General features: G+C 39.2%; 1 protein-coding gene across 1 annotated transcript in view; it reads left to right on the top strand.

Moving 5' to 3' along the window:
• Nucleotides 1–24,625, top strand: part of adgrv1 (adhesion G protein-coupled receptor V1) — a 132,206-nt gene that overhangs the window by 8,445 nt on the left and 99,136 nt on the right. Inside the window, exons 2-20 of the mRNA XM_017452534.3 lie at nucleotides 5,028–5,215; nucleotides 6,843–6,992; nucleotides 11,778–11,873; nucleotides 13,595–13,699; nucleotides 13,913–14,026; nucleotides 14,108–14,673; nucleotides 14,776–15,046; nucleotides 16,333–16,662; nucleotides 17,270–17,446; nucleotides 17,977–18,200; nucleotides 19,783–19,909; nucleotides 20,010–20,195; nucleotides 20,356–20,536; nucleotides 20,738–20,901; nucleotides 21,318–21,441; nucleotides 21,562–21,822; nucleotides 22,683–22,809; nucleotides 22,966–23,183; nucleotides 23,369–24,115. Coding sequence (XP_017308023.2) covers nucleotides 5,030–5,215; nucleotides 6,843–6,992; nucleotides 11,778–11,873; nucleotides 13,595–13,699; nucleotides 13,913–14,026; nucleotides 14,108–14,673; nucleotides 14,776–15,046; nucleotides 16,333–16,662; nucleotides 17,270–17,446; nucleotides 17,977–18,200; nucleotides 19,783–19,909; nucleotides 20,010–20,195; nucleotides 20,356–20,536; nucleotides 20,738–20,901; nucleotides 21,318–21,441; nucleotides 21,562–21,822; nucleotides 22,683–22,809; nucleotides 22,966–23,183; nucleotides 23,369–24,115 — 4,354 coding nt within the window. The 5' untranslated portion in view covers nucleotides 5,028–5,029. The remainder of the gene's footprint in view (nucleotides 1–5,027; nucleotides 5,216–6,842; nucleotides 6,993–11,777; nucleotides 11,874–13,594; nucleotides 13,700–13,912; nucleotides 14,027–14,107; nucleotides 14,674–14,775; nucleotides 15,047–16,332; nucleotides 16,663–17,269; nucleotides 17,447–17,976; nucleotides 18,201–19,782; nucleotides 19,910–20,009; nucleotides 20,196–20,355; nucleotides 20,537–20,737; nucleotides 20,902–21,317; nucleotides 21,442–21,561; nucleotides 21,823–22,682; nucleotides 22,810–22,965; nucleotides 23,184–23,368; nucleotides 24,116–24,625) is intronic.

Below are 24,625 nucleotides of genomic sequence, written 5' to 3'. Positions count from 1 at the left end.
TCCACCAACATACACTGGAGTTTTTGTGGTTAAAAAAAAAAAATGTTTTTTTTTCTCACTGCCTGTGAGAGTTTTCATGGTTAGGAGTGTTGGCATCTCTGAAGTACAATGACTCATATTGTCTTTTGCACATCTTTTTGAAATTTGCTGAAAATCTGAGCAACATTTGGATATACAGCATAAGTTGCCTTGTGACTTTAGCTTTCCCAGTAAGAAGTAAATTGGTTGCATTCTCAAGAATTGATAATACATTGCACAGATGGAGGTCAAACCTTAATCTCAGTTGAGTTTGCCAAATGGTGCTTTGTACTGGACAGATTTTGACAGCTACAAAAGCTCAGTGATATTCAATGATGGATCAAGTTGCCATTGTCCTAAGTAGTCCTAATTGTACAGACTTTGTCGTGCTTATAGTGCTATGAACCTGCTTAGCTCTCATCAATTTCTAATCAGGGTGATACAACAGCAGTGATAACAATGTTCAGCTACTTCAGGATGAGTCAAGCAGCCTCGAGTTGCCGAGTCACCAAGGATCAGCTTTGACCAACATAACGTTAGAAGACATTGTGCAAGAATTAATGTCATGAGGAGCTCAACTGGCACCTCGAGCTAGACTAATATTCCACTGCAGATATCTGAGCATTTAATGTTATTTTGTCAAGATCTTTTGTGTACTTTGGTGTTTCACTTACTTGGTAGACCAACCACCTGTAAAAATAATAATAAAGCTCGACTCTATTTGCCTACTTTAAAAACAAAACGTGGCTACAAACTTCCTTACCATTGCGGAGTCTTACACACAAGTACTATTCACATCCATATGCACTTTATGCACTATGATCTTTTTCACTTATCAGTTCCACAAGCTTTCTAGAGCCTCTCAGAATAGGATGGTATCAGTTAAAAACCATGAAGATGGCTTTGGATCACAATTCATATGAACAGTTATGCTATGACGGCTTAGGACTATAATTGCCCTGGACAGTTGTGCACTCAAGTCTCCATCAGTGAACAGTGGATAACTTCAATAAAATAGACTTCATGTGAAAACTGCAATGAATTTCCTGGTTACACAATTGTACTACATGTAATGTAAATACACAGTTATAGGTTTTTATTTATAATTGCACTATCCGGTGTCACCAAGATGAGGCTGGGTTCTCTTCTGATTCTGGTTTCCCTCAAGGTTTCTTCCTCATATCTTCTCAGGGAGTTTTTCCTTGCCACCATCACCTCTGGCTTGATCATTAGGGATAAATTCATGCAATTAACATTTATAGCCTGAATTTATATAATTCTGTAAAGCTGCTTTTGGACAATGTCCATTGTTAAAAGCGCTATACAAATAAAACTGATTTGAATTGAATAGATTTGAAATTGCAAAATTAAAGAGACCATAAGATGAAGACAATTCTGTCATTTCCATTCTGCAAAATACTTTAAATCATTGATTTAAATCATTCATTGATTGATCATGATGTGGCATCTTTATGGAATTTGTCCTTGCATTTGGTTGTATGTAGCTGAATTGTGCATGATCATTACAATATCAAAGCACATCATCTGACACTTGCATACTATCATTCTGAGCATAATCTTGGGTCTGTCCTTTACAAACATGCACACCTTACCTGAAGTGAGCAGCAGCATCCTGGAGCATACCCACACACATGGGTTGCTCAGCACTGGCTGTGAAGTCTTAGTGATTGAATAATTGATGCAAAGATTACAGATCCTAGGGGTAACCCAAGAGGCAGGCACTGGGCTACAGAGCAAGGTCGTAACCATACACTTCATCACATCTTCAGCCAGCTGATCTAGTGTAATTGCTTAAGTCTCAGTTACATTACGGCCATGGCTGCTATTTGAACCTGCTGCCAAGTCACCCTTGAGGGCCCTGAGGTCAAGGCCTTCTGCTGTTTATTACATAGGGTGGCAAAAAAATATTTCAATTTATATATTTTAAGTAAAATCAACCTCCAAGGGTTACCCAGAGGGGAGTTTTCTCTGCAAACTTTGATCTGCTAATCTTCTGAATAAAATAGCTTAATCTGCATTACCCAAAAACTGCTAAGGCCATTGTAATCAAGTTTCCTGGCATGAGCAAGCGGGCATTTTTAAAAGACTGTGGTATTTCCAGAGCACTGCTTCTGAAAAAAAAAAAAGATATAAATCTTCAGAAGCATTCGGACATGGAAAGTGAAGGCCATAGAGGACGCTAGAGTCATTTGTGCAGTTGTGAACGAATGGTAGTCTCTTAGCTGTCATGAAAGAAAGAAAAGACAAAGAAAGAGAGAGATAAAAGTAATAATAGTCTCAACCACCCAACTCTAAATAGATCTCCGCTGTAGTTTGTCTTGTTTTTAAGCATTCACTTTGTATTTTTTTGTTTGTTTGTTTGTTTGACTCTCTGGAAACCTGTAGTAGCCCACAGCCATCAAATAATTGTACAGAAGTGTTTCCCTATCCAAGTCCTGAGGTAAACCTCCACTGAATGTTTTTCCTAGACCCACCACAGCTGACTCAGCTCATCAGCTTTTTAACAAGCCGGTCTCGAAGTTATTGGGTGTGTTATAGCAGGGAGAATACCAAAATGTGCAGTACAGTTGTACTCCAGGACTAGGTCTGGGAAACAGTTGTTTGGTAAACAGCTCATGCCACCTGTAGCACTTGCTTGTGAGGACTTTGTTGACCTCACTTGTTGGCTGAGGCATCTCAGGAATTTTCTCATTCACACTAAGACATCGGCACAATAGCTGGTCTTGGGGTCAGTCAAAGAGCCAGGCTGCCAGGTTCTTGGCCACTCTATGGCCTCCTGGTCACTGATAAAGTGTCTGATGTGACTCTGGCCAGTATGTCCTGTGGTGGGCTGGCAGACGATGAGGAGATCCTCACAGAGTCTTTATTTATCAGTGTCAAGAAGCTTTGCTGAAGCTCCCATGGTGACCTTTTTGATGAAGAATGGCTTGATTACCTCCAGTGCACTATTACAAAAGTGACAAGACTGAAATGTCTCGTGATCTTGGCATGATATAAATATGTGACAATGAGAGACTTAAAGCCTGTGATCCTGTGAAGCCATTTGAAGATGCACTGATCATTTCACTTTGATTCATGGTTTTGTTGAGGTTTTTATTTAAAAAGGTCCAGTCCGTTCCAGACTTTATCCACTAATGTTCAGACAAAATCATAAACACAAAACATTTTAGTGTGTTTTAACATATTCATATTAAACACATCAACTGAGGTCATGATATAATTTAGCCCCTTAACCAGGATTGCAGTGAAATCTGTCAAATTTTGGGAGTGAAATCTGACTGAAATGAGAAATGAAATGACAGGAAACAAAGGCTTCAGTAATTGGTTATGGCACGTATTGAACTCTGTAACTATCACTGTTCACTTCACCTTCAGATTTAAATAAGGTGACCATCTCAGTCTGAATGCTTTTTCATCAGTAGTAGATCTTAATCAAGTAAATATGTAAATATCGAGATTTTGTTGTGTTACGTTTGGCTCGGTTTTTCCACCACATTTTTTCTGTGGCTGAATATCAGATGTAATGCACTGGGTAGGATGTACAAGGCAGTTATAACTATACCCTAGGAAGAATGCATGAAACACAAGGTTATAGGGTTTTTTTTAACGAAACATCTCAAACCATTGAATGTTGATACCAGATTACAAGCACATTATTATTTTCAGATGTTGTATTTAGCAATGTTAATGTGTGTGACGTGCAGCAGAGGGTGATAAGAGGCTAAGAGTGTCCAAGAGTTAGGAGTGTGAATGTGGCAGTCTGGTTTGTTTGTTAAAGTGTGTGAAGTATTGAGGTATTTAGTCTGGTGGGTTGGTGGCGGTGGTGGTACTGTTTTGTGGAAAGAGTATTTACTCCATGAGAATCTGGCCCCAGGTCAATATTTTTTCCCACACGATGCAAAAGAAATATAGATATTAATGTAAATTACAGACGTAAGGTACACCCAGTAATCATATTCAAATGATGTTTCAATGCAGATTTAGAGTGAAGTGCACTATAGTTCTCAGCTCTAAGAGAGAGTGACACTGAATATGAGGCTTCATTGTGCTGACCATAATCACACAAAATCACACATTATCACCAAATATGTGATAAATAAAAATTAAAAATTTAAATATGGTTTCAGTTAGTCATCTCGCTCACTATTAAAGTACCTCTACCAGTTTTTTACTTTAGTAAAAGTTTTTTACTCTACTTTAGTTTTCTAAAGAAAACCCACACTAATTCTATACAAGGAAGCATAAGCAGAATAATCTAGCATGGCACCTTAGCTCTGAATACCCTTGTGACCTAAATTAGCCCCAAATCATCTACCAGGACTGGAACAAATGAAGAAGTGGATGTTTCCAAAGTCCAACTTTCCTAAGCAATCTCCCTGCTGCAGAAATAAATAAGATACATGCACTGATTCATACCAATGTCAGAACACGAATGAGGAGATGCCCACAAATCAGCCCACGAAAACACACACTTTTTAAGCTGTTTATTTTGCGAGCCATGACAACTACTGCATAGCCGCCAAACATACTAGTCAGAGTAAGAGAGAAACCCGATCATGTTTTTCCCAAAAAATGGAAAAAAATATCCCACTGACAGATGAGAGGTGATCAAACACTATAAACATGCTGTATACCAGGCTGTAGCAGGTCATGAATTTAATGACATTATAAACAACATAATAGAGCCAATAGGAGATGCTGGATTAATCTTAAATGTGACTTGAATAATGCTTCATAGAATGGCCACTTGATTATAATACTCCTGAAGAAAGTTTTCAATTCTCTTTAAAATGTTTTCTAACACCTTTACCATTCACTGCACTTCTTATACTATTATATGTACGGTATGATAATATGCTTTTGCACTTTTTTGAAAAAAAAAATCAGATTAAGAATGCTTCATTTGGTTATAAATATCAAAGTTTTCTTTATAGATATTTACTTATAATGCAGCTATTTAAACATCTGTATGTCTCTCCATTTTACAGGAATGCCAGGGATCCTGGCTCTAGCTGGCTTATTCCTGGTGCTCCTTATCCCTGGTGCCAGGTCAGAGTCTGCAGAGCTGAGGTTCCAGGGCCAGACGGAGTTTGTGGTGAATGAAAGCAGCAGAGCTATAGTACGCCTGGTGGTGGAGAGGGTCGGAGACCCCATCAACGTCACTGCTCTAGTCCTGGTAAGCGCTTCCGAACTGGATCGGGTTTTACGAGAAGTAATTCTAGCTGCAGTAGTAGTACGAGTAGTTGGTGCTGTCTTGTAGAAGTGAGACATTACAAGTGTAGGTGTGAAGGTGTGGTATCAATACAGGTCTCCACACTGAATAAGTAATAATTATCTAAGACTTTATCACATTTAGGTATTTTAGAGCAATGCTCAGACTGTTAAGAAAACAAAGGCTATAGGAGCTTTCTTTGTGTCCTGCAGTAGCCAGGAAGATCTGATCTAGGAGTCTATGTTTTTCACATTATAGATAAAGTAGAGTGCAACATTTTGTATACCCTCAGTAAACTGTAAAGCTAACATGTTGTGTTATTGTTAAAAAGTATGTCTTAAAATGATTTTTCTGTTGATTTCTGCTTGCTTTGGCTTGTTGTCTAGTAGCAGATACACCCACATTTCATTTTTAACATCTTGAAATACTGTTTTGTTGTAGAGAAATTGTAAAAGAAATGTTAGTTCTATTTTTGCCCATTCAAAAACCACTGAAGATGCACACTGTCAGACTGGTAGACAAAAAAAAGGAGAAATTGTATTGGTCAAGAATAAAGCCAATCATAAGATTTGCATCAAATCAATTAATATCACGAGGAAACACAGATGATTATATAATACTAAGAAAGATAATGACAGTTTGTTTTAAGCTTAAAAGCTAATCTAAAGAAAGATAAAGCTTCTAAAAGGGACCAAAGGGACACTGCTGAAATAAATCAGCTATCAGTTGTTCATTTCTATAAGCCATTCAGGTCAATAGAAGGATGAATGTAACCAGGTTGAGGCAGCTAGGTTAAGGTTCAGCAGTGACAGTGACATGGTAGGTAATGTAAGTTATAGATGATATCAAAGCAGGCTCAATGTGGCAACAAATTCCACATATATATCAACTGTTAATGGCAGTTTTTACAGTTGAAGGTACACAATTCTTTGAGCAAATGTGAGCAAAGTGTTACAGAATAGTGCTAAGCAGATGTGCATGTTGCAATCCCAGCAGTGTGGATTTCCACACCCAACCATCTGCTTGCTGCTAACTTGCTAGTGCACTGCTGTGCACATCTGGGCATTATTAGCGTTACAACGCAAATCTGCCTACTGTTCAACAAAGAGTGCTAAATGTCACGCTAAGTATCCTAGTGTAGCTCCTCAGTCAAATCATTCATAGCGTAGCATGAAGGGAAGATGTATGACCTTTTTTACGGTGAGTTTTAGTGGGTGGCATTACTGTAAATGTTAATTGTCATCCACATCATTCTATGTAGAGAAAACTTGGACACTTTCCCATTCTCTCATTGTTCTTTAAAGATGAAACTATTGTTTTTCACGTCACACATGAAGTAATAGTTACACCTCTGTGAGGCTGTTTGGTTCAACACTGCAGATTGATTAAACTGGAGATTATTTTGATCCAGATACAGGATTCTTTTTACACCAAACATACCTAACTGTAGATTTATATTTGGTGTATAGACTTATTTACATATAATTGGTTATTTTCCAAAGTGGGTGTCCTACCTAGAACATGAATGTAGCCTACAGCTTTGATGAAATTGGATGTGACGGTAGTAAAAATGTGGTTTGTGGTGATGCAGCTGCAAAGTGAGGACACTGGAGACTTTGAGGCCACCACTGCAGCTGCTTTCCTGCTGTCCTCCGAGTCAAGCAAAACTATCTTCATCGCCGTGAAGGATGATGATCTACCTGAAGCCGATGAAACCTTTGTGTTTAACCTCCGACTCCAGGTACAATTTTGTGGATGTGTGCTTTTTGCCTTAACCCAGTAATCTAGAATAAAGTAAATTTATACAGTTGACTCCAGAATTATTGGAACCATTTGTTCAATTGAGCATAAATGAATACATAAAATGAATAATATTTCTAGCTTCTACATATGGGGAGGCAATGAAGTATCAACACACCTACAAAGAATAAGCGTGCTAAGCCTCTTGCAGTAATGTCTAACAAGGTTGGAGACATTTTTAAAGGGATCCATGGCCAAGTCATTACCTTCTGGCAGACCCAAACCAGGGTTTAAGCTGTCATATCCTGGTACATTAAGCCATTAATTTTGTCAAGAGTGCCTGAAACCCCAACCACAAAATAGCCCCAAAGCATCAGTGATCCATATTTTGCACTGTGTTTGTTGGATTTTTTATTAAAATTTCAAGCAGTCCTTTTTTTTTTTTCCCCAAACATGCTAATGGTGTTCATGGTCTCATCTGATTAGCACTACATGATTCTTGATTCATGCAGTAGGAATCACAATTTTTTTGCCTTAGAAATGAGATTGCAATTTTCACTCTTCTTTGACTAATTTTGAAAAGAACAATATTTATTGAATTCTTACATTCCAGACCATGGTAGCTACATTTCCTAGCAGATGCTTGTAAATTTTCAATTACTGACTTTCTGACACATTGGTACTGCAATATTTGTATACTGAGCAAACAAAACTGCTATTTATTATTAATGTTTAATACTATTAAGGCACCAAGAGCACAATATCTCCTCTCAAAATGAAAAATGAAGCCAGCAATATTAACCACTGCATAAATAATTAGCCATGGCAATGTTTCTCCATTTCTATCTATCGTGATAAAAGTACTCTATGCCAAAGGCATCATTGGCACAGTTGGTTTGTTCCATTCATTTATTTCATGCACTTATTCATTGTTTGTAGATGACATTAAACATTTGTTTAGGACACATTTGTTCCTTCTCATTACAAGTGGGTGTTTGGGTCATTGAAAAATTCACTCCTTCTGTAAAGTCACCACACTTCAGGTGCGTGTGTTATGTCATGTGGTTCTTGCCATGTGGCACCCTTTGAACTAGTTGCCTGCATGCAAATGATGCAGAACCTAATGCTAAACTCGTGAATTGCACTTTTATTTGTAGCTCTAATGACATTTGGTGAGGTTTCTACAGGAATCTAAACACTGCAATTCAGAAACTGCACAATTTGTGTCATTGTCTTGGCAAGATTTTCACTGTTCCAAACATTTTTATGGGGTCCTGAGGACCTAGGGTCTCTTTAATATTGATGCGTTTTCCCCATGATGATGGATGTCAAAGGGACTTTGCAAGTCTGCTACCTCATATTTACATCCTAGGGAAACAGGACATGATCAAAGTTCCAGGAGAGCAAATTAAGCAAATTAAAAACATTTAATCATTTTGGAAATGACAGTTAAGCACTGAAGAAAGATAAGCATGTTTTCTGGAGTTGACGGTAGCTCTGGTTGCCATTCCTCTCATTGGGAGGTCTGTGTTATGAATGAATTCTTTCTTTTGCGTGCATATGTGACCATCTGTATGCTCTTTTTTTCCGGACTTCCCTCTTAAAAACTTAGTTAGCGCACTACAGATCTCTCTTGTACTCTTGTTCAAAACAGGAGAATCTCAAAGCGATTCTAGACACGGCCTGAGTGCTTCTCATTTTTTTGAACTCTGGTCAAAGGACCCATAATCCCTAGAATGGCCTTTGATGTCTCTTCTGTAGCTCCCTTTTCAGGTTTGAGTCATGCCACTTGAGCAGTACGACTGCCTTAAGCATCATCTTCTTGTGAGAGGAAACCCATAGTGACAGGCACAACTTCTCTAACTATAAGATTAAAGGGAAATGATGCACAAAAAAACAGTATGAGAAAAGCACTGGCCTGGAATTAAGCTTCCAACGACACACAATGACACACAATGAAAGAAAAATATAACTGCTGAACAGGGGTGGAAAAACTACTGGAAAATTCATACTTACAGTAAGTGAAAATACTGTATAGATACTGTGTCAAAATCTTACTCAATTTAAAAGTGGAAGTATCCAGTCTAAAATGTACTAAAGTGGAAGTCAAAAAGTTTGCTACTTTTAAATGTACTCAACTATTGTAAAAGTTTTTTTAATGTCTTTAACTGATTTATTTTTTTTTACTTGTAAAATTGTTAGAAAATAATTTTCAATTCATTCAATCTCTGAAGATTTGCTGGTCATGACTAACTATAGATAGCTTGCTAATAAATTAATCTGACATAACATATCCTGTAAATAACATATCCTGTAAATATTTACCATTTGCTAGAATTTGACTTGCTGTCTAGTCAATATACTGTATGTTAGCTACTGGAACTGACGCTAGTCTAACCTGAAATTAGCAAAGAAAACAGGCTAACTTAAATATAGACCGTTAATGTCAGCAAATTAGTTCAACTTACCTCAGCATGCTTTTTCAAATTGGAGGGGGTCAAAGACAGGCGAAGGAGATACCTCATTTTGTATGAGTCTTTGCTTAATCAAGCGTATTGAAACAATTACTGTAGTTGAACTAGAGTTGTGTCTTATCCATATTCACACGCACGTGGATAGCCATAGAATTACTTATATTGTGTAGCATGAGAAGGTCAACACAGATGATGATTTGGCACAATTCTTGACAGTTTTTGAACATTAATGATGTTGACTGAATGCTAAATTGATATGATCGGATGCTAAACTCAGCCCATTTAACTGATACATAGCATACAGTCATTTGCTAGATGTGAGAAGAAGAAACATTTGTGAATTGTAATGAGTTCTTTGAAGGTGTCAGTTAAAATGTAAGGACTGTTTTTGTTCTTGGTGATATAATTACGATAGAGTACAAGTAAATACTCAAGTAAAGTTTAAATATGCCAAAATAATACTTTATTCAGGTATCTAGGGGCATGGTGGCTTAGTGGTTAGCATGTTTGCCTCACACCTACAGGGTGGGGGGTTTGAATCCCGCCTCCGCAATGTGTGCTGAGCTTGCATGTTCTCTCTGTGCTTCAGGGGTTTCCTCTGGGTACTCTGGTTTCCTCCCCCAGTCCAAAGACAGGTGTTTTAGGCTGATTGGCATCTCTAAATTGTTTGTAGTGTGTGCAGTTGCGCAAATGATGGGATGGCACCCTGTCCAGGGTGTCCCCCACATTGTGTCCTGACTCCCCTGGGATAGTCCAGGCTCTCCTGTGACTCTGTGTAGGATAAGCAGTATGGAAAATGGATGGATGGACTCCCTAATGCAGAATACCTTCACCTATGATGAGGTATTCACTGTATAATATCATGTTAAGGGCAAACTGTGTGTTGGATCTTTAGGGTCCTTTACATTTACCATGAAGACAAGTATTAGAATATTTCCACATCGCACTACATGTCTCTCGACAGAGACCCTGTTCAGCATGGTTCCATTAGCAGTTGTCAGTGTTTGATTAATGATGTTATGTCTCAGTTTCTTGGTCTTCCTGTCTGCTGTTGACAAATGAGCCTCAGACTGGCACAGAAAGGACAGAAGTCATTTCAAGAAGGTAGGGGTCCTCTGGTACCATGAGCCTCGTCTTGGATATTTATAGTAATTACAGTAATTGACAACATCATGGTAAACTTCTCATCAAATGAGAGCTGGTCGATTCTACAGATCTCTTCTGCGCCGCCAACGAGTGCTTTTCAGCCACCCTCACACTTACAGACACATCCACCCACACACACACATGCACACAAGAGAATGCACCACCATAAGATTTCTATAAGATGTACTAGTTGATTAAAAATATGATTGGGAGATATTTACAGTAAGGCATTTGATAAAAAATGTTATTAGGACATATATTAAAGTTAGTTCTCAAACAGCATTCCAAGACACTGGCGTAGAGATGAACAGAATAATTAAGGATGCTCATGTAGTATCAGGTCATTATATTTGTAGACCAGAATGGCTATGAGGGAAGGGTGTGAGCTTGTGGTGGTGCTGTGATTGAAGTCATGGTCGGCAGAAGGGATTGTTTGAGTCTATGTGTTCAGTGTCTGTGCGACTGCTGCAACAAGAGCTCCGTGCGTGAAAGAAAGCTTTGTTACAGCTGGGAACAGCCTCACTGAATACTGAATATTTTCTGAATGCAGAGGTTTGCAGTAGGGTTAATCGTAGAGCTGTTTTTTCCTGCTCTTCTTTTTTTTTTGCTTTTCTTTACTGTCTTTCATGCTATCCCTCATTTGTCTTACACAGAAACACACAAATATTGCTGTTTTTCTCCCTCGCTGTTATTTTGTCTTAATACTTCTAGACTTAGACCAAATCCTGACCCTATCCATAACCACAAAAATGAAAAAGAATTCATACATCCCTTTTCATTTTTGAAAATAAGTTGCATGTTATATAAAAGAAGATTTCCATGTACACCACAGTATGCCATGATTTTTCATATTTTCATGTCATTGTGGTGAAACTTGGCCCAAACAGAGAAAGAAAAACACACACACATGCACGTTTGTCTTGTGATGACCTTCCACTGACATGATGAACCTAACCTTAACCTTAACCTCAGTAAGCGAAAGAAAATATTTTGGCTCTTTTAGTTTTTATATAAAAGCTGCAGTTTTTTTTGGGAGAAAAAGGTTGCCATGTGGGGACCAGACAAATGTTCCCACATGGTCAAAACTGTCAGATATTTATATCCTTGCAGGGGCATCCCACACACTTTTTCATACAGTCTAACCTACAACGCTCATATAATTTCAGAGCTCATCGAATGGTGTGACGGTTGGAACTCCAAACACGGCCAGGATCACCATCTTGTCCAATGACAATGCCTTTGGAATTATATCATTCAACTCAGTAAGATTTTGACATTATAACTTTCTAACAATTATAATAGTGTATGGAATATATACTTTTTCTGCCTTTACATTCATAGGAAAGTAACCAAAATATATAACTGGCAACTACAACTGAAAGTTACCATGGTGACTCCCACCCAGAGTTATTTTTACATGTTTACTGAAGGGCAATTAAAATCTAAGGGGTGGAGGGAGATGAGGAAATGAGACTTGGGGGAATCAGCAGAGTGGTGGGGGTGGAATGCCTTTGCAGAGGGGTCGCTCAGGTGGGAGTCTATTGGGTTGCTAGGGTGAGTAAAAATACACATATAAGAAGTTTACTGACTGGATTAACTTGTCAATGAACGTTTACATAATGTCTTGAATCTGAGTTGTGCTGCCATCCCCCATAAGGAGCTCCCAGACTTTTTCAGTCACCCCTTTGAGTTGATTGCCAGTAAATGACACGGAGACACAATGACAAGCAACATTTGAATTTAAAAGTCTAGGCAAATTAAGTATGACTCAGTAAAGTGATGAATCCAAACAACCGGATGCAGTTTAAATTCCTCAGACCAATCATTCAACTGCATCTGGGACTCAAAAGGGGCTCAAGTCAATCTTCCATGTTAGGTTTGGCCACAATATGAAATACATTTTAAACAAACATGATGTGTATAAATTAGAGATGCACCGATATAAAGGCTATTTTTCACACTATCGGTTATCGGCTATAGATTAGAAACATCCGATGATCTGGGCCGATCATATCCTGTCAATCAAAAGAGGACGGGAATGTCTCTTGTGTGGAATGATGACAAAACTGCAGTTTGTAATCTCTGCACTGCTAAAATTTTACACCAGACGCTGCAGCAGTGAAGCGGAAGTTTCGGCCTCAAGTCTAATTTTTTTTTTTTTTTTAAATTAGACTTGAGTCTAATTTTTTTAAAAAGATTAAATCTTGCTTTAATCTTCAGAATTTAGTTAATGTGTTGATGGTAATTAGAGTAATGTGTTTTCTGTTTATGAGACCAGTTACTGTGAAACAACTTGTTGAAATGGCGAGAATAAAGTTTTTATTGGCATTTCCTTCAGAATTGTGGAATAATTATTATAATTTTTTTTTTTTTAAAAAGGCATAAAAGGCAGAACTATCGGTTATCGGTATTGGCTGATATCACTCTGAATAATCAGTTATCGTATCGGCTGAGAAATTTGTGTATCTCTAGTATAAATCTTATAGTAGACAAGGACACATTTCTGCCTGTGAAGTTTGGGGTCTGTATCTCCAAAAGGCCTAGTGGAATTACTGCTGTGGGGGCTCTCATAACTCAGCAGAAGCTGGTACTACACAGTGCAAGCTCATAAAGATAACATAGCTAACAATGCGACAGCTACTACATCCTAGCAGTACTAACTCAAGCTCTGTAAAATTCTATAAAGAAAGGTGCTCAAAATGCATGGAAATACACTCACCATGGTAGAAGAGATAAGATAAGTCTATTCCTAGCTTTGGAGGAACTTCTAGATCCAGCCAATGCTTTAAGCTGCTAAGCAGATAGCTCCAGAATGTCTATATGTGTTCTGACTTGTATGAGTCTAGAAGAAGAAAGAAAAGATATGTATGAATGTGTGATATTAGACAGAATCTAATCAGTTCAAGTCAACATCAACAATATTCACTTTCCAAAGAATTATTTTGAATATTTCAATGTTCAGCTTTTCTTTTTCATTCTCCAGACCAGCCTGATCACCGTGGAGGAGCCAAAAGGCAGAAATCTTTATGTGCCTCTTACTCTTATCAGAGAAAAGGGAACTTATGGATCAGTAACTGTGAATTTTGAGGTGAGCCCCAAGAATTCTGTCCTATACTTTTTCTCCTATTCTTCTTATAATTCTCTTCTATTCTTCTTTGTATTTATAACTGATTGAAAGAAGATAGTTGAGGACAGAGCCATAACAATTGTAATGAAATTACATTATAACATTACATTATAATGAAATGTTGTTTCCTAATCTTGTTTTTATACTCATGATGAGAATGATTCACACTGACAGATCTTTGGAGGCCCAAACCCAGCCAGTGAGGATCTGAGTCCAGACAGAGGAAACCTCACTATTCCCCCTGGTCAGGCAGTGGTGGTCTTTAGTATAATGATACATGATGATAAGGTAGTGTTGCTTTCAATTTTTTTTTTATTATTTATTTTGTGTTCTGTCACCTTTGCTGACATTGCTTCTTCTTCAAACAAGGTTCCAGAAGATGATGAGATCTTCACCGTGCAGTTGACTGGAGTAGCAGGAGGTGCCTTACTAAGCCACAACAGTACAAGTGTGCAGATCAAAATCTCTCGTAATGATGCCCCTGTGCGCTTCTTGCAACCCTCTTTTGCTGTGTCTGAAAGTGCCCGTGTCATAAATCTCACCGTTACCCGTGGAAGAACTGATGATGGCTTTCTCATTGGCTCTGACGATGGAGAAGTTTCGGTCATGTATGCTATAGTAACCGGGAATGGAGCAGCCAGTGCCACACTTTTGGAGGACTTTGTGGACCTACAGCCTAAAAGGGTGGTGGTTTTACCCCCAAAGATTTATGAAGCAGTGCTGCGTTTTAACATAATTGATGACAGAACTCCAGAAATTGCTGAGTCCTTTCAGGTGGTTCTTCTGGAGGAGACGCTGTTGGGTGATGCGGTACTGGTGTCTCCTAGCTCTGTGCAGGTGACTATTGAGCCTAATGACAAGCCGTATGGCGTGTTGTCAATCAGCTGTCCTCCTCCAACACAGCCTGTCATAATTAATGAAGATACAACTATGAGGTATAGAGATTTTGCCATAGTATATCAAAGGCCTTTAGATACATTTTGACTCAATACAAAATGGCAATACAAATCTTTATAATTTACTTTCTTTCCTCCAAGGTTTGAAGGCATCACCATAGTGAGAAATGGAGGAACCCATGGTCTTGTCTCTGTTAACTGGACTATAATACGGAACTCCACAGATAAGACCCCTGTCTTCAGTGACCTGTCCCCAGTCTCTGGAACATTGTTTTTTGCAGAAGGGCAAATGAGTGCCATCCTGCCATTAAACATCACTCAGGATGACCTCCCTGAAGAAGCAGAGGCTTTCCTGCTCAGACTGATCCCTCAATCTGTGCAGGGTGGGGCTGAAGTAGATGACCCTATGGAGGTGATTGAGGTTGACCTTAATGTTTTGGTTTGGGTTTCTACTTAATGTCCAAACTTTGATGAAGGTAGTTTAGGGGAGGAAAACTATTCTATGCATAGACTATGATGGATAGATCATAAAGGGTAATATGATATGAAAATGGGTTGTCACTCAGTTTGTTATATTGTAAAATAATCAAAATACATGAAAGAGGTCAAGAGCTTTCAAAAGAACTAAAGTGACTGCACATGAGGGGTTTTCCAAAGGTTTTACTTTGTGGTTCACATCCCAAGAAGTAAAATGTCATAAATCTGGGAAGTTATCCCACCTGGGAAGTCACCACAATTACTTTTACCACAGGAAGTCATGTCAGGCACATGGCTCTTTCTTCAGCCTCTTTTCTGAGGTCTTTGAAAAGACGAACCAGGATCCATTTCCCCATCAAATTAATGTATCTGATGAGAACTTGAGTGGTGGAAAATTATTTTTAGATCAGTGGAAAACTTGTAATCAGCTGGATCACACTTACTGGCTGCAGAGGGATGTGGTCTGAGAACCATATGCATCTGTCTGGCACAATGACATCAATGCAGTGTTGGGTAAATTAATAGTCACCTGTCTGTTCCCTTCATGTGGTCCTAATGGAAAATAAACCTGCCAGATGAGTGCTGAAGGCAACTGTGTGTGTTCTGTCCTTAACTTTATAACTGTTTTACTCTGATTATGTGCGAAAGCAGTGGGTAGATCAAGTCCTTGTTTACTTTTAAGCCATTAAATTGCACTAGTGCATGAATGTGGTAGATTACCCCCACTGATACTGCTCTGCTGTGCTGTGCATATGGCTGGCACTGCTCTGCTGTGCATATGGCTGGCAGGAATTGACTCAGCAACATATGAGAGCTGAATGTAAAGGGATAGATTATAGCTTGAATATGTCAAGCACCCATCATTTTTCTGTGAAAAATCATTCCAGCAAGTCGCAAAGCAAAATACTGAGAAACATCTCTCGCCTAGTTCTAAAGATGTCTGGATAAATGACTAAAGGGGTAATAAAGTGGTTTGTGAATACTATTTTTGGCTGTGGGGCTTAATGAAAGAGGGAGGCTTACTAAGATTAGAGCATAGGTTTTATGCAGATGAACTTACATTAGATGTGTGTTAATGCTCCAGCTATTATTTTTAAAAGTTCATGCTACCCAGATCAACCCCCCCCCCCCCCCCCCGCCCCCCGCCCTCAATATCCTTAATAGCTTTTTTGCTACCATATGTTTAAGGAAGATTTTCACCTTGTTTTCTATCATCCCCAGATGGTATTCTACATCCAAGACAGTGATGACATTTATGGACGATTTGGCTTCCATCCACGTGAGAGACAGAGTATTCAGAGCCAGCCTGAGGGGCGCTTCCTATCCCTTAGCTTCCTTCGTGAAGCAGGTACTCTTGGGGAAGTGCGCTTGGCCTTTACAGCCCTTTACATTCCTGCTGGGACCCTGGATCCTGCAAGGGCTCGGGATGGTGTGCTGAATGGCACCAGTGCCGACAGTCTGCTGTTCAGTTCGGGTCAGTCAAGGGTTCAACTCATCCTGCCCATCCGTAATGACGCCTTCTTGCAGAATGGAGCCCACTTTCTTATACAGGTACTTTCTCAACAGACTACCAGTGTGAAAACATGCCTGAGTACCTTCGTGTTTTGCATGGCACTGGCTTTTAATGTTTATCTTTATGGCCCTTGTTTATCTGTCCTGTCTTTTCTGAGTCTCCCAAGACTTGAGACTTGGGACAACCTCAAGTGTCTTAAGAATTTATTGTTCTATAGTACAAGAGTCTCTCAATCAGCTTGTCTGGTAATTAGCAATCTTGAGTCATGGTTATTTAAGTGGTTTGGCTTGTGGCCATAGGATTTGTATTGGTGCCCAAACAAATAATCCCTTCTTTGAGCAATGCTGAGAAATAAACACAACACAAAAAACCTGGCACAGTATGAACTAATCAAGAGCTCCTTCAAGGACATATACATGTACACAGTTGTGCTGACCAAACCAAAAAGCGGCTAGTGGAAAAGTCTGACCGTGTAATGTAAGATCTTGTTACATGATGTGATGAACATGAGACACTGGACAAATACCAGCTTGATATACTATAAAGCAACATCCTGTTATATATTGGTGCAGATGTTGCAAGATTTGTTCAAACCAACAGTTTTGAATCGAGTAATTTCAGCAGTGTCTATTGTTTCTTTCTCAGCTGGACAGTTTACAGCTGGTGAACATCACTCCTCCTATTCCTTCAGTGAGCCCTCGTTTTGGAGGAGCTATCAACATCTCCCTGGCTATCACACCTGACATTGCTAATGGAGAGATCGGGTTCACTAGTAACCAGACAGTGGTGGCAACAGAACCTGAGGAGTCAAACACCAGCATGGTATATCAGATCAGATCAGAGAGTTATATCAAGAGAATTTGATTAGTTAACTTGATATAAAGTATCAATGACAAAATCAATGACAGGAATGTATCATTGCAAATGTATCAATCTAAAAATATATCAGCCAATTTTTTTTTATTCTTGTAAAGGCAAACACTTCGAGGCAATCACTAATCTCACTTCATTCGAACACAGTGATAATAAAGGTGCAGTTTGTAATGTTGAAAAGTGCTTCTAGACCTGTAATTATAACATAAATTCCAATATACATTAGAAAATAACTTTAAATATACCTTATATATTGTGAGTCACAAAATTTGCAAGTAGCAAATTTTGCAGTTCACCCCTTTCAGGGCTTTAAAATTATGAACTGCTCCTTTAATTTCAAACCACTCCATCCTTAAATCGGTCAATGCATATAAAACTCTTATTTGACAAAATTGATCAGTTTTTCTTATCATTAAAGAAGTGTCAGCACTCAAATGACATACATGTACTCCTCCTGAGCATATTCTGTCTCTTTCTAGATCATTCTTCCCTTGAGGCGAGATGGGACAGATGGGCTGGCTGTGGTGTTCTGGAGTGTCCGACCTGTTGGAGAGAACAGAGCTGATGTTACCAGAAATGACCTTTCACCTTTCACTGGTTCAGTGACATTTTTATCAGGACAAAGTGAAGCAAACATCTCCATCACCATCATGGCAGATAATGTTCCAGAGATCAACGAGACAGTCCTACTTACATTAGACAGGTGCTGTGTACTTCTTACGTTTGGCCATCTAAAAAATAACCATTGTTACCACCCCATTATTTTCCCTATAACAGCATATCCTGAACTGTTTTATTCTTCTTATACCCCAGTAATTAACCAGCAGTAGAAATTTTTTAATTAAACAACAGCTTTGATTTAAACAGCACCTAAAAAACTAATTAGTTTCGTTCATCACTTTTCAGCTTATCACTTTTATCAGCTATAAACAGTCACCAGTGCAAATTATTTTGTCCTGAAGACTTTCCTGTGGCAGAAAAGTTACTGAATGTTACAAAATGCTGACAGCAGAGACTCCTTCAGTAAATGTTCAATAAATGTCTCCCAACATACATTTTATTTTGCTAGTTTGCTTATTATTAGTCGTAGATTATGTAGAACGTCCACCATACAAGTCCCTGTGAATTAGCTGTTACTGTAGAAACAATAATGTGTTAGAATGAGTATATTATATATTAATATATAATTACATATTAATATAAACCTGATTTGCCTTGCAACCAGAACCATTGTCAGAGCTGCTGTCATAGGAATTTAATCAACATATTCTGATCTATCAGAATTGAGAATTTAACAGCGCTATGGTGTAAGTTACATTAGCTGACTCTAAATCTGTGTGGTTCTGTGTTATTTATTATTTATGGCATGTGCTGCAGAAAGTGTTGACTATAATGTTGATGTTTTAACTGGTTTCAGTTTTGTCTGTTGGAAGTGTTTTATTTATGTAGTTTATGTGTATTGTCCACGTGTATTGTCCACCATGTCAGTTACCTCAGCCACATATTTACTTCTGTGTAGAGAAATTTGAAACAAGAGGAAGGTTCCCACAAAAGGTTTACACTAATAGCAGTAAGACATGATTGTGGTGACTTAAGCACCTAATTCCTCGTTTTCTTTAACTGAAGAGCCTTCTGACAGGAACGCTCCTTCCTCCCACTCTTCCTTTGCAGGGTAGAAACTGCACGCTTTGTAGTGTACTTCGGGTAAGTGTACACTGAAGAGATTTTGCCCTTTTGTGTGCTGTGAATCAGCACTTTGTGTGATGAACCTCTTTGGACTATGCCTTAACATTTCGATGGGTGAAGTCTCTTTCATCAGGGTGTGTGAAATGAAGAGAAAGGGTGTGTGCCTGTGTGCGTGCATGCAAATTGTGTGAATCAGTCAGGTCCAAACCATTGCTCTCTTTTCTCATTTAGTACCTAATTTACCCGCTTCCTTTATGCTCTGCTGTAAAGCCATCAGTGTTTGTATGCATGCGGTGCATCCTGTGAATACGTTTGTTTGGAATGCTGCTCCCTGTCTAGTCTTTGTCTGCCATTTTACTAATTATCTGGAGCTTCGAGCGTTGGCGCAGCCCAAGCCACGCTCAGTTAACACATTGGCCCCCCTGCTGGGTGGATGTATGCTGGTAGGCTGCGCCAAAACATGGCAAGTCAAAGCAGCCCCTATAAACACATTGCAGAGATGACTGTCTACAAACACAGACTACTCTGATACCAATTTTCACACTAATGTTCTGTATCCCTACATGTAAAGGTAAAATCTATGTTTTTCCATCATACAGGACAAATGCGGAGAACCAGATTCTGAAGCCTGGTTTCACCAGCCGGGAGATTGTCATACTAGAGAATGATGACCCTGGTGGAGTCTTTGAGTTTTCACAAGTGTCTAGAGGCCCCTGGTTTATCAACGTAAGAATAAAGTACTTTTGGTACACCAGTCTCATTTTGCTCCTTCAGTTGTGTTTATACAAGTAACAACACATTTCCTCTGTATCTGTACTCTCTGTAGGAGGGCGAGACGGTGGAGCTGAGAGTTATCAGACAGCAAGGTCAGCTGCTGAACCAGCTGGTGAGATACACATTGACACCCTCTGGAAATGAGAATTTTTATGGAGCCACAGGCATCCTCGAGTTCCAGCCTGGAGAGAGGGAGGTGGTAGTGGCTCTAGTAGCCATACCTGATGGGCGTCCAGAGGTAGGAATTGGTGCCAGGCTTGTATTGTCCAAAGTATTTTGGGAGTATTTTGGCGTTTCAGATCTAAGATGGCCATCAGTCATTCTAAGAGTTCATCATGGGGGGTAGTGGGCTGATAAGGATGCTAACATTGACGGACCTTCTTCTTTTTTCTTATCAGCTGGATGAGATGTTCACAGTGGTTCTCAGCAGTCACAGCACTCCAGCTAGTCGCCTGGGTAACAACAGGCAGGTCAACATCACTGTGCGTAAAAGTGATGACCCTTTTGGGGTCATCCAGTTCATACAACCACAACTAATGTTCTCCATCAATGAAAGCAAAGGAATGGACATTCATTCAGGTATCTGTGTTATCCCTTTACAATACTAGCATTTTAACAATAGGGGGTTTTAATTATTCAATATGAAGTGCAGTTGGGTTTCCATTAGACCTTCACTGGTCACATTCTCATTTTTGGGTGTGGATCTTAACAAAGACTGTATAGTGTGCTTATTTTGATGTCCATATATTTGGAGAGATCTATGATGATTTTCTATTACAGCATCCTACCCCATTGTGAGGGGGAGGGGCCGATTTGGGAATGCATCAGTCCTCTGGATTCTTGAGCCCACCTTATCAGGAGATGTCACCCCAGTCCAAGGGGAAGTGGTCTTTACTGAAGGAGAGTACCTGAAAAACCTAACTCTTTACTCCAAGCCCGATGAGGTAAAAGTCCTCAAAATATTTGATAATCCCTTGTTCCTTTACTATAAATATAGTAATAATACTAGAGGTGGTCCTGAAGGAATTCTGACCAATTCTGCCTCTCCCACATTCATTATTTTGTTTATACATGCCCTTGACATTTTCTAATCAACTTAGTTGGTTCTGTTTCCTAAAATATAAACAACCACCCTCACCGTAACGCTAATAAATGCATGAGAAACACACTACATCCAATCTGCTTCTACTGTATGTTAATGAGCAAGCTTCATACAGCATCTGATCGCCCGCTCCTGAATGTATAAAAGTAAAAACTCCCACTTGTATGCTCTTGTGATTTTATTGGTGGGTCAAGTGGGTCTTCTGGGATCCCAGTCCTGATGCACATACTTAAAAATAAATATATTATTTTCTGTCAGGTGCCAGAAGATGTAGAAAAATTCACCATCATGCTCATCAATGCAACTGGAGGAGCTAGACTGGGAAATATTCTGAACGCATCCTTACAGATTAATAAGAATGATGATCCCATTTACTTTGCAGGTATTATTTTCGAGCTTTTTTTTAACTTGAAAGAAGTTGATGCAATTCCTTTTCAGCCACTTTTTCACAAAGATTGTATCATATTGATCATATTGTATTGTGCCTTCTGTTTTAAACTAGAACCGGTCATACAGAGGGTCAGAGAGGGTGGTGTGGCAAATTTTCGCATTTTGAGAGCTGGACTGGCCAATTTTGTAGCCACAGTCATGTTCCGGTTTGAGTTTGGAGACTCATCACTGGGAGACTTTATCCCTTTAAGTAATGACTCACTGCTGGTGTTTGACTATGGGGAATGGATGAAGAACATATCAGTTGCTGTACAGGATGACGACATTCCAGAAACAGATGAACCATTTTATATTGTGCTGTTCAATGCTACAGGTGTGTTAGATTCCTTGCATTATTAACCATGATGTGTACAGTATTTTAATGTTGTATTTTGCTTTTGGCCAACCATGTCTCATTTAGCAACTGAAATAAACCTTCTTTCATAGAGCATGTTTCCATCTTTGCTGTGTCTGTTGGTGAGATTGGTAAATGTTTTAAAATACCATTCAGAGAAGGAAATAATGCACTTAATTTCCATCTCTTTTCCGTACAGCTAATTAATCCAGTGCATTTGACATTTGTTTCAATACACAGAGAGATCTGTTGATTAGGCCTGACTGGCCTGACCCTGAAAGCCTTCCCTAATCCATGTATTGTGTAACACACACACACACACACACACACACACACACACACACACAGAGGCAGGGTGGAACATTGTAGCACGTTAATTACAGACACTGAACTCTTTTTCTCTCTCTCTGTCCAACACAAAACCAACCCACCCAAGAGTTTTTATCTTTCTCTCATATTGCTTCTTCTCCCAAAAGCTAAGTTTATTCTTAGAGATTACTTCAACCTTCAGCTGTGCTATTGTTTAAACTGATGTCTTTATTGTGTAGTTTGCTAATCATTATAAAAGGTCTTGTGTATTACAATACTGGTGGGACATTATCAGTGCTTGGATATTGACCACGTGTGTGATATACGTATACTTTCAAATTCAAAACAGACTGGATATTGCTTAATAATGATATGAAAATGATTATGTACTCCTCATTTATGATGTTGACAATAATTTATTGACTGAATGATGTATATTTTGTGTAATAGCATAGCTTTTTGCCATTTCAAAACTATGTACACTACTGACTGGAGACCTCTATGTGACCTGTTGTGTATTTTGTGTGCAGGAGATACTGTGGTTTATGGAAAGGATACTGCCACAGTAGTTATTGAAGCCAATGATGATGCCAATGGGATATTCTCTCTGGATTCCACTGAGAAGCCTGTGGAGGAAGGGAAGTCGAACAGCTTCTAGTGAGAAACATAATTTTTTTTTTCCTGATTTTCCATACACTCATACACACCAACTCACTTAATAACATGCACAAAATGAAGGCAATGACATAATTCTGCAGCACTAAATCCAACCTTCCCCATCCTGTCTGTTCTCACTGTTATTATTTTCTCCAGTGTTATTAGGAATAGAGGGCATTTTGGCAACGTCACAGTCTTCTGGCAGCTGTTTGCCAATTACACCCCTCTTGAGCCGAGTCAGGAGTTTGTCAACACATCTGGATTTATAATCTTCACCACAGGAGAGAAAACCAAGCCGATAGTCCTGGAGGCCATCTCTGACAAACTCCCAGAGTTCAATGAGTTTTTTGAGCTACGCTTAATGAACATCTCAGGTCAGCACTAGTCAGGAATTAAATATATGTTTTTGGAAAAACATGGTTAATAAAAAAAATAACAAAAAAAACAATATATCTTTCAACGGCTTGATGCTGGATCAGTATGTCAGTGAAGTCAGTGAACTGTTCTTGGCATGAAATACTGTTTATACCTAACAGTATTTCACTTTTTGGTTCCATAGGTGGTTATCCTGGTGAAGGTGGCAAGCTGGCTACAAAAAACCTCAGTGCTTCTGTTCTCATCCCTTTCAACGATGACCCTTTTGGGGTGTTTGCTATAGACAAGGACAACCTAGACCAGGTAGTAGCAGAGGACGTACTATCTATTGATGACATGTCTTCAGTTACGTCCTTCACTATCCTCCGCCAGCAGGGAACCTTCGGAGATGTCCGGGTGTCATGGGAGATCCTATCTGAAGCCTTCCCACAAGGTCTACCACCGATGCAGGACTTTATCTTGATGGCCACATTTCCCGAAGCCGTCAAGCTCCAGCCCCATGCGAGAAGGCACCATTCTGGAACGGATGCCTTCTTCTTTTCTGGCCTCCCTGGAAGTTATGGAACCATTACTCTAAAAGCTCAGCCTGAGGATATTCCTCACAAACTAGCTAATTTCACATTCTCAGCCTGGCTAATGCCCAGACCCAACACGGATGGGTTTATTGTTTCAAAGGGAAATGGCAATGGAACTTTGTATTACGGAGTAAAAGTCCAGACGAACGAGTCTCATGTTAGTGTGATGCTTCATTACACAACCATAGGCTCTAACATCACCCAAGTGGCAAAAGCCACAGCAATGAAATTTGTGGAAGATAATGTATGGGTTCATGTCATCATTGCAGTGGAAGACGGAATTATTGAGTTATATTTGGACGGGAACCCAATGCCTGGAGGAATCAAGAGTCTCAAAGGAGAAGCCATTATGAATGGTGTGTAAACTGGGTCTGTTTTAAGGTTAGGATCTAGCACTAAACAATGTTATATCCCATGGTGATTAGGACTGTTGCATTGCTTCATTTGTCTTCATGCAGGTTGCTTAAAATTGGCACATAGCAGCAGCAGAAGAAGAGAATTATGTTATTTCTAGCACATCCAACATTTAAAGTCTTTCAACATGCTGTATTATTTCCAAATGTGTCCCTGGAATTTAACATCACCAATCAGGATTATTTTTCTCCTCAGTACTTCATACTTTACTATTGCGAGACATGTCCAGTAGTCAGTCATAACAAGTGTTTTTTAGCTTCTAGCAGTTCCTGTGGTCCACATCTGGCAAGAGTCTGTTGTGCAAATCTGGTGCTATTGTCTACAATTTCACAGTGCTCTTATGCTTGAGCAAGTATGCGTGTGCTACTGGACATTGTTAGGCACAGATGAAAGCAGCTAGTGGTCGTTCTAATGGAAGTAATGGAAAACAATGTGGCTTTTGTAATATAGTG

The sequence above is a fragment of the Ictalurus punctatus genome, chromosome 22 (assembly GCF_001660625.3).
Source record: "Ictalurus punctatus breed USDA103 chromosome 22, Coco_2.0, whole genome shotgun sequence".
Classification (NCBI taxonomy): Eukaryota; Metazoa; Chordata; class Actinopteri; order Siluriformes; family Ictaluridae; genus Ictalurus; species Ictalurus punctatus.
Note: the sequence above shows the minus strand (reverse complement) of the source record. Positions and strands in the feature narration are given on the sequence as shown.